The 10915-nt window shown below is 35.1% G+C and overlaps 1 protein-coding gene across 1 annotated transcript in view; it reads left to right on the plus strand.

Moving 5' to 3' along the window:
* Positions 1 to 850: 850 nt before the first annotated feature.
* LOC111816363 (ankyrin repeat domain-containing protein 26-like) overlaps positions 851 to 10915 on the plus strand; it is a 38578-nt gene continuing 28513 nt past the window's right edge. Inside the window, exons 1-3 of the mRNA XM_023713363.1 lie at positions 851 to 868; positions 4754 to 4866; positions 6629 to 6758. Of these exons, the coding sequence (XP_023569131.1) occupies positions 851 to 868; positions 4754 to 4866; positions 6629 to 6758 (261 nt within the window). The remainder of the gene's footprint in view (positions 869 to 4753; positions 4867 to 6628; positions 6759 to 10915) is intronic.

Raw genomic sequence — 10915 nt, forward strand, 5'->3', positions numbered from 1 at the left:
ATCAGGAGTAGTGATTTACTATTTATTGACCCATAGAGCAGGGGTAAATAAACTTTTCTGTAAAGGGTTAACTGTACAGAAAAGTTAAAGTTAACTGTAAAGGATTAACTGATAGTGTTATCAGTTTGGGCATTGTGGGCCATAAGATCCCTGCTTCAACAAGTTACTACGGGCAACTCTGTAGTGGCAACTCTGTAGTTGTAGCACGGAGGTAAGTATAAACAGTGTGGAGGTGGAACGTTTTGGCTATGTCTCAGTTCAGTTGTAACACAAACTCTCATGATGGGCAGGTTATTAGTAAAAAAATTTCTTTTAAATTTTAGGTGGAAGAAGCAAAGGATCAATATATAGAAGCAATGTCACGTGCTGAAAAGATGCAAGGAAAACTACAAAAGTAACATGAGTATTTATAAAATAAATGAGCAATATAATTAATATAATATAATTAATAAATCTCTGTCAAGACAGGGGAAAATTCTGGTTTTGATAAGCCAGGGGCTAGTTCTAACTTTGATAAAGTTACTTGAAATGTGTAATTTAGGACTGTGGATACAGTGCAGTGGTAAGAGCATGCGCTTTACAGGGGAGGCCCTGCGTTCAGTCCCCAGCACTGCAAAAGAAAAGCTATTCACAAGCACAACTAGAAAAATAATAATTTAGTAAAAGTCACTTACTTTTTCTAGTTTTTAAAGTTGTGTATAATCTTTCAGATGCTCAAATCTAATGTAATTTTTAAAATAGGTCTATGAAAATAATTATTTTGAAATATTTTAGGTTTGAATTTGAGAATTACAGATTAAAAGTTAAAATACAAAAGCAAGCAGAGAAAATCAAACATCTTCAGAAAAAGATGTTAACTGCAAATTTGGTAAGTTAGTCTCTTTTTAATTTTTTTTTTTTGGTGAAACAGGATTGAACTCAAACCCTTGTGCTTATTCTACTGAGCCATCTCCCTGGGCCCTGAGCCATCTCCCCACCCCCTTAATTTCTAACATACCAAAAAGGAGTTCTTATTTCTCTACCAGTATAAAGAATATTTTAGGCAACATGAAAATTTTCATTGATAAAAATACTTGTCATAATCAATATGACTTTGACAGTGATATTTTAATAAAAATATTGTGGTAGTGTAAAAAGCCATATGGCACATATACCACATTTTGTTTGTCCGTTACCCACGGATGAACTTGAGAGCTATTTCCACACCTCTTTGGAAATAATGCTGCTCTGGACATTGATATATAACTGTATGTTCTGAGTCTTGGCTAATACTGTATAACTTTTAAAATTTCTAGGAAATTGTGTGATCTGGTATTTTAAATTTCTCTTGCAGTAAAAGTCTTTCTGTGAGATTTTGTAATTTATATTCTCATCAAGAATGGATACTAGGTCACTGCGTAAGCATTTTTTTTCCTCCAGAAAAACATATTTCTCTTTGACTGTAAGAAAGGGAAAAGATGTCAGTAAAAAAGTAGAAATGGCTGTTTATCTTACAAAATAATTAGTTCTCCTAGCATTGAAGTTTCAGAATATTTTCCATTCACTTAGATATATCAACCGTTCAAAGATGTTACAGTCAGGATTGATGTGTGAATCCAGGAGACCATTCACTGATACTGATGTATAACGCAAACCATGTAACTGTGGACCAGGCAGAGCAGAATCTCCTGTTATTCACACTGTCTTGTGTGGGAGCTAGGGTCACAGGATGCATGGTGTGCATGGAATTGGAACAGTGGGGCAGCTCCTTTCACTGACTGATTTCTTTGTCACAGCAATATAATCCATCCAGCTCGATTACACAGATACATGTTGTTATGGGTTGTGTCTACATGTTCCCTATGCCCTCATGTGGTCATAGGTGGGGCTTTTTCAGAGGAGGCTGAATCTGGAGTGTGTGATGCTTGGAGTAAGTGTATGTGTTACTAAAGTTACTTTTCTTTAAAGTGGTCCACTGATTGGTTTGGCATTGTTCTGGTATCAAGAACACTATGCTAGAATTAATGGTATGAGTGTTTTCCCCCTCAATGTGTGAGTAGCCTCAATAAGATGTAGGGACAGAAAGAGGCTTGTTGCTTATCACTTTCTGCTGCTGCTTGCCTTCTCCTCTGTGATGCCCCTCTGCCATGCTACCCTGCCTTGAAGCCAGCCAACTATGAACTGAAACCTCTACAAACTGTGAGCTAAAGAAATCTTTCTTAACTTGTGAGTGTTGGGTATTTTGTCTGCACAACAAGAAAGCATCTGTTACCAGAGGAACTACAGCATTCTGACTAGCATGGAGAATTAATTTTTTCTAGATTTCACATAAATTAGTCCTGTTTTATTACCATACTTTTCATACACATAATGTGACAATATGTTGCTAAGGAGTCTTGTGCATTAAAATGCCAGGGGACAACTGTTACATTAGGTGTCATGCACAAATGTATTGAGGTGTGGAAAAGTTGATAATGGGCAGTATAGAACTGGAAATTACTCCAGAGAAAACAATCTGATCCTAATAGGGAAGTAGCATTATATAAATGAAACAAGATAAATTATGCTGGTTGGCATTCTAAGGGTGTAATTAGAAGATAACTTAATTCAAAGATTCAATGCAAAATGTATAATGTATAGGGTTTGCTTCAGAAGTAATCCATACCACTGCTATGCTGGCCCCACCCCTGGGGTATGCTGAGAGGTTAGTTGAGACTGGGCATGTTAGTGTGCACCTATAATCCCAGCTCTTGGGAGGCTGTAAACAAAGGGATCACTATGACTCTGATCTAGTAGTGAGATCCTGAACACCAGTAGACCCTTCCCTAAAAATAAAAAAAAAAAGTAATCCATACCAAATAATGGCTGGTTTTTCTATGAGAAGTAAATTGTTTTTCTTTAAAAAATTTTTTTATTGATAAACGAATAGCAATGAGACAGTTTTAAAACAAATTAGTAGGACAGTTTCAATAATTAATACATTGCACATTGTTGTCTTCTTAGTGGTCATTCATAGTACAACATGCAGACATGATATCCTGTCCACAAACACTATTAGTACAAATCTTTCTATTCATTGAATTAAGAGAAAGTAACTGTATATCTATCCTAACTATTTTGAATATACAGATACAAATTGGTCCTTCATTTGTATCCCCTTTTTTTGTTTAGTTTTGTCAGAAAAGGGTATTCTATTGTCATTTAAATATTTTAGGTGCATGAATTCAGCAAAATATTCCAATATAGTGCAGTAGTCCATAATAGTAGTGAGTTATCTGTAGGACTGGCAGTGTCAGAAGTTGTTGACTTTTACAGCTCAGCCTATTATTATGGCTTTACTTTTTATACTTTTCTGCTGGATCGTTAAGACCAACATAAAGCAAGACCTATGCAACAAGAAATGTAACTTTCGTATCTGATAAGGTCAGTCAAGTACCCTCAGGATTTATCCTGAAACCCTGTACTGCCTTTTGTAGATCCTTTGTCAGTGTCAGCCATGTGGATGAGTCATGGCCATTGCTTGACCAATTTGCTCTCTGTGAAAGCCTGAGAGAATGTTTTCTCTCCATGTGACTCTCCTTAGGCATACTCTACAACATTGATCACTTTCCTCTGTGGCCCCATAATCTCCTTGATCAGAAAATTTGGGCCACACCTGAGTTTATGATGTTGCAGTATAGGTTCTCCTATGTCCTGAGTCCTCACTGACCTTGAAAGGCTAGGACCAGAATGTTGGCTGTCCTTGAAGCCCTTCTTTTTCTATGAGAAGTACATTGAAAGGAAGAATTAAAGGTGTAAATGACCCCTGTTGGAGGTCAGGACCCTAGAGTTATCAAAATTGAAAGCTCTGATTTAGGGCCTCTGAGAAACTGAAATGAACTGGGGAGAAGACTTAAGCTGCAGCCTCTAGGAGAGCATTGGCTTTAGAGGAGCAGAGAGGAGTGATCACTGTGAGCAGGGGCTGGAGGAGTTGGCAGGGTAAGAACTGTTAAAATCAAACTCCTTGGTGACCCTTACCTTATTTTATTGCAATTACAACATGAAAATCAGATTTTAATGTACATAAGTGATGAAAAACTAGATTTGCAGATGAGACCATGTATCATAGACTATTAAGAGTCAATTGGTGGGGAACAAAAAAGTTTTCAGAAAATCACAGAAAAGTGAGATTTGTCAACATTACAAAGAAGACAGATTTGAGAGAATGTTTAGTAGCAAAAAGAAAGGAAGCAAGAAAGGAAGAAAAAAAGGAAAGAAAGAAAAAAAAAAGAAATTGCTGGTCCAGTGACATAGTTCAGTGGCACAGTCTCTGCTTGACAAGTGGGGAGGTCCTGAGTTTGATTTCCTGTTCACCCCCATTTTAAAAAAGAAAAATTTCTTGAGAGAACGCTTATAGAGAATCTTTTTTCATTCCAGAGTCAAGTGATGTTCAAAAATATTATGAAATCAGATAGATGTTTTCCAAAACTTGTCCTGATAAAATACAGCTTAAATAACTTGTTATTGATAGTAAGGCTTCTAGTATATCGTTAGAAACTAAAATGGAAGTATAATTATCTTTTTAAATATTTTCATCAACATTTGTGTGTCAAATTTTTGCTTTTAACACATGTTGGCAGTACAAGTTTCAGAAAGCAGAATGATGAAAGTGCAAGTTAATCTGAGATGTGTTCACTTTAATGCTAACTTTAATGCTGAGCTCATGAATAGTAACATTTTTAAGAAAGAATGAATCTCTAGATTTACAAAAATAATTTTAAATTGTTTTTCAAAGTCTAAAGATGACAAGGAACAGTTAAAGAAACTCACGGAGTTAAAACAATCTCTGGAATATACTTTGGATGAAGAAATGAAGAAAAATGGTGAATTAAAAAAAGAACTAACTGGGTGAGATTTTTATATGTCAAGTCTTGTCAGTCACTCATTGTTTAACTTCACTAAAACTTAAGTATGAATTTAATATTTGCATTTCAATAATAAAATTCTTTTAAAATTTACTTTAGAAACACATAGCACAGGCTAGTTTTTGAAATACTACAGTATTATTTACCGTATGATTTAAAAAACATGACAAAAAATAAAAAAACATGACAATGCTTTGAAATAATGTCAAGTGCACTATTTTTCATCTACCTTGAATTTTTATTTTGAAAGATATTTTTTACTGTGTTACCTTCTTTTGGTAGTATCCTACCATCTAGCATTGAAATATTTTAATATCTGTCAGCCTATGTCATTCTTTAAGAACACTAAAATTAATCTTGGTTTAGCTTGTATTTTCTTTGTACCTCTTTCTCTATTTTGTTGATAAAATGTATCACAGAGTTACATTTCCTTTCCATAGGTAATCTGAGGTGTATGTGAGGTATACATGTTATTAAGCTTCTGTATGCTTATTGTGTGTTTGTGTTCATACACATATATCATCCATAAATAATGTACAGTCATCCCTTGATGTATTCAGAGTATTGGTTCCAGGATACCCTCAGATACCAAAATCCTTGGATATTCAAGTCTCTCTTACATAATGGAATGTGTTTATATATAACCTCAATCCTCCCATCCTTTATATCATCTCTAGATCATTTACAATACCTAATATAATGTAAATGTCATATAAATCATTTTTTTATCATTCAGGGAGTAATGAAAAGAAAAAAAGACCAGTATGTGTTCAGTACAGATGCATTTTTTTTCCTCAGTATTTTCAGCCCACTATTGGCTAAATCCTTGGGAAAACCTATGGGACAGAAAGGGGTGACTAAATATTTCTCATATACACACAATATATGTATGACATGCAGATGCAAATATTTCTACCACCAGATGAAGAAAGTGTAATATTTTCCAGGGTCTTGAAGCCCCCAAGATGGGTGTTTTTCTATTTAATTGTGGAGAATTGGAGTTTGTTTTGATTCTAATCAATGCTTGTCTTTCCATTAACTGTCCTTATGTTGTTTTGCACCTCAACATTGTGTGGTAGCGAAGACCAAATTTTCTCCTTAAAACAGCCTTTTAGTCTGACAATTACTTCTGTTGGATTTCCTTTCTCCTAAACTCTGCCTCTTTCCCTCATCAACTCAGAGTTCAAAGATGTTTCCTTGGTCCTTTTTTATGCTTTGAATGATCTTGATCTCATCTTTTCTTTTCTGCTTGTGTCTCGGATTGTCCTTGTGTATGCTGAACACATGCTCTACCACTGAGCTACACCTCCAGCCCACCTTCAGACTTTTTTGTATACTTTTTTTCTTGTATACCCTGATTAATAGGTACCAAAGATTATTTTTAAAAAGATTTTTAAGCATTTATATATTTTTTGCACTATTTGGTTTCTGATCTCTGGGTTTGGCTAATATTAATAAGTTCAGGTTTTATGTTAACATACCAAAGTGGATATTAATTATAAGAATCCTGTATATGGTTACACTATTAGCTCTTTACCTGTCACACATACATCATAAACTTCTTCTGCGTATTGTTTGTCTGAGATTTTAATTGCATCAGAATGCCTTCAGACAATGTTAAATTGAAACAAGTGAAAGAGGATCATAATTTCTAAATTTGTTTCTTTTATGATAGAATATATCTGAATAGAATATCTGTTTATAAAGAGTTAAAACTTGTAAAATCACTCTGTATATTCTTGCAGGTTTAAGAAACTTTTTAAAATGATAAAAACAAAGTTAAATGAGCAGGAAGATGGAGAGTTTTGTTTCCAAGGAGATTTAACATCTAGTGAATCTGAAATAATTATTCTACTTCACACGCTAATGCACAAGGTAATTTTTTTTGGTTTTGGGAAAAAATATCACAATTTGGGGAATTATGAATCTGTATTTTGAGCAGCTAAATGAAGACTTTTTGTTTCTCTTTTTACTTTTGGCAGAAGGATTTTTTTTGTGGGGGGGGGTCTCCGAATGCCTTCAGGGAAGGTTTGGCTGGTTTGAGTTGTGGGGATCTAACCACAGCAACCTGAGCCTGACTGGTTTGTTGAAGCAGCCACTTAAAGAACTGAGCAAAGAGGCAGGCCCTCTGTTTTTACTTTTATAGATTTTCTATGAATGAAAAATGCACCACTTTCCTATTAAATGCATACTGTTGTCTTAAGCCCTGGCTAATGTTGTAAAGCCAACTTGTATGCCCATATGTGACCTCAAATCAAGTGTATCAAATGAATTCTTGGAGTTGGTTACATCTTTATGGAAATACTGTTAATATACCTTGAAATTCAGTCATTTAAAATATGCGATTTGGTGGCTTTTAGTACATTCACCAAGTTAGTTATTAGCACCACAATTTTAGAACAGTCTTTCTCCCAAAAAAGAGAACTCAGATCCTTTAGCCTACATCACCTATCCCTTTCCCTGCTCAACTAATGATGTACTTTGTAGATTTTTTTCTGCTAGACATATTGCATCAAAGTACTCAATATATATTTGTGCTGCTTTGGGATTTTCTTCTTTCACTTAGCATGTTTTCAAGATTCTTTATGTTATAGCAGGTGTTAGTACTTAATATTTCCTCTTCTTAGGAATATCCTCTTATATGAACTTTTAATCCATTGATCATCGATGGACTTCTGGATGCTTTCCATTTCAGCAGTTATTAATGCTGTGGATATACACATACAAGGTTTTGTGTTTGCCTGTTTTCTTTTTTCTTTTTGGTGGAACCGGGGATTGAACTCAGGCCCTTGTGCTTGCGAGGGAAAAGCTTATTGTAATGAGCCATCTCCCCAGCCCCTTTTGTTTTCATTTTTCTTGGCTTATGAGTAGAACTGATGCATCCTATGATAACTCTCTGCTTAATCCTTTGAGAAATTAGCTGTTCTAGTCTCTTTTCCCAGGTCATAGTGCCATTTCACATTACATCAGCACTGCATGAGAGTTACCACTTCTCTGCATCCTTGCCAACAGTTTTTCCTCTTTCTGATTGAGAGATTCTATTTTAATGACATGAAGCCTCAGTGTTTTCACTTGCATTTCCCTGGAGAGTAATAGGATGATGTTGAACACATGTATTTTTATACATGATACATGATTGGTCATTCATGTATTTCACTGGAGAAATGTTTACTTAAATGCTTTGTAAGTTTTAAATTGGCTTATCTTCTCTCTCTCTCTTTTTCTGTTGTTTTTTTTTTTTCTGAGACAGGATCTCACTATTAGTCCACACTGCCTTGAATTCATGGTAGACTTCCTATCTCATCCTTCTGAGTTCTGGGATTATAGACATGTGCCTCTACACCCAGTGTGGCATTATCTTTTTTGCTTTTTAATTATGAGTCCTTCATATGTCCTAAGGATAAATCCCTTATCGATACATGTTTTCAGATATTTTCTGCCATTCAGTGGCTTACCTTTTTACTTTCTTTTTGGTCTTTCCAAACATGTATCATTTTGACAAAATCTAGTTAATCTGTTTTTTCTTCTGATGTCATATCAGGCAAACTGTTAGCAAATCCAGTCAGAATGTTTTTATTCAGCTTCTCTTCTGGAGGGTTAACAACCTAAGTTTTCAGACTGAAAATTAGAGAAATAGAAGGGCTACAAGGACAGCTAACATTTTGACCATAGCCTTTCAAGGTCAGTGAAAACTCAGGACATAGGAGAACCTATATAGTAACATCATGTAACTCAGTTGTGTTCCAAATTTTCTGATCAAGGAGATTATGGGGGCCACAGAGCAACGTGATTGATGATGTAGAGTGTTCCTAAGGAGAGTCATATGGAGAGAAGACATTATCTCAGGCTTTCACAGAGAGCAAATTGGTCAAGCAATGGCCATGATTCATCCACATGGCTGACACTGACAAAGGATCTGCAAACTGCGGTACAGGGTTTCAGGATAAATCCTGAGGGTACTTGACTCACCTTATCAGATACGAAAGTTACATTTCTTGTTATATAGGTCCTGTTTTATCTTGGTCTTAACCACCCAGCAGAAAAGTATAAAAATGAAGTATATAAAGTAAAGCCACATTAATATGCTGAGCTGTGAAAGGCTCAAGTCAACAACTTCTGTGGATAACCCAGTACTATTGTGGACTGCTGGACTGTGTGGATTGTTTTGCTGAATTCACGTACCTATAGTATTTAGATGACAGTGGAATACCCATTTCTGACAGGACTAAACAAAAAAAGGGGGTACAAAGTAAGGACCATTTTGTATCTGTATATGTAGAATAGTTAGGATAGATATACAGCTACTTTTGCTTAATTCAGTGAGAAGAAAGATTTGTACTAATAGTGTTTGGACAGGATATCCTGTCTGCATCTTGTGCTGTGGATAGCCACTAAGAAGATAACAATGTACAATGTATTATTTTTTTTCTAACCCTAACCCCTAACCCTAATCCTAACCCTAATGCTAATGTATTAATTATTGAAACTGTCCTATTAATCAGTTTTGAAACTGTCTCATTGCTATTTGTTTCTCAATAAAAAATGTTCTTATTCTTTTACAGGTTTTTTAGTGTTCTTTTTAAAATTCTATATAGGTATGTTTGTGATACATAAGAATTACATTCAGTTTAGGGGGTTGGTGTTTAGACAGATCATATCCTGATTATATGAATTCCCCCCGATCACCCATCCTCTTCTCTCCCTGCTCTGCAGTACCTTGCCCATCCTTAAGAGTCTTTCTCCGTTTTTAACATGTATCTTTTATTTTTCTCTTTAAACTATTTGTATCTTTGGTCTCCTAGAGTCTGACTTATTTCACATAACATTAAAGTCGCAAGATTTTTCATTTTTCTACAAATGACCTATCTTTGTGGTGGAGTAGTACTCTATCATACATGTAAACATCATACATTTTCTTTATTCTTCTATCTGTTGTTTCCATGACTTAGCTATTTTGAGTTATGCTGCTATAAATACAGGTCTGCATTATCACTAATATGATGACTTTAGCTCTTTTAGGAAGGCATAACTGGCCAAGTGGAATTTCTATTTTCAGTCCTATGCAGAATCTTCATACTACATGGTGGTTGTGTTAGTTTCCATTACCCCCAACAATATGGAAGGGCTTATTTTCCCCATAATCTTACTAGCATTTGTTGTTTATTGAGTCCTTGGGAACAACCACTCCTGCTAGATTAAGACATAATCTCAGTGTTGTGCTAATTTATATTTCTTCAGAAATGTTGAACAAGTGTTCATGTATTCATCAGCTATTTGCATGTCTTCTGATAAATGCCTACTCACATAGTCACCCAATTTTTCTTTCATTCTGGGAGGGTACTAATACTTTTAGTTCTTTACATATGCTAGCTGTTAGTCATCTGCCTGAGGTATTATGATCTATGCAGTTGAGGCTCTTTTACGGGAATCCTTGCATATGCCTATATCTTCAACGGTTTTGCTAATTTTTCTTCTGGCATATTGTTTCTGATTTTGAATTAATTTTTGTGCAAGGTTAGGAAAATGATCTAGATTCACTCTTATGCACATGATTAACTCATTTCGAAGTACCATTTATTAAAGCATCTATCCTGTCTCCAGTATATATTGTTGGCTGTTTTGGAATGTGTGGAATGGTTTCATCATCCCCTGTTCTACTCCATTGATCGACATCCCTATTTTTAGACCAGTTAATTGCTGTTTTTACTACTGTGGCTGTAGTATAACTTGAAGTCTGGAATTGTAATGCCTCCTATCTTGCTCTTGTTAGTCAGGATTTCTTACCTTTTTATGTATTTTTATATTTTGTTTTATTGAGAAACAAATATCAATGAGACAGTTTCAAAGCTGATTAATAGGACATTCTTAATTAATACATTGCACATGATTATCTTCTTAGTGGTTATCCATAGTACAAGATGCAGACAGGATATCCTGTGCAAACACTATTACTACAGATCTTTCTTCTCAAGCGAAAGCTGTACATGTATCCCAACTATTCTGTGTATACAAATACAAATGGTCCTTCCTTT

This window comes from Octodon degus, unplaced genomic scaffold, assembly GCF_000260255.1.
Source record: "Octodon degus isolate 3935 unplaced genomic scaffold, OctDeg1.0 scaffold00031, whole genome shotgun sequence".
Classification (NCBI taxonomy): Eukaryota; Metazoa; Chordata; class Mammalia; order Rodentia; family Octodontidae; genus Octodon; species Octodon degus.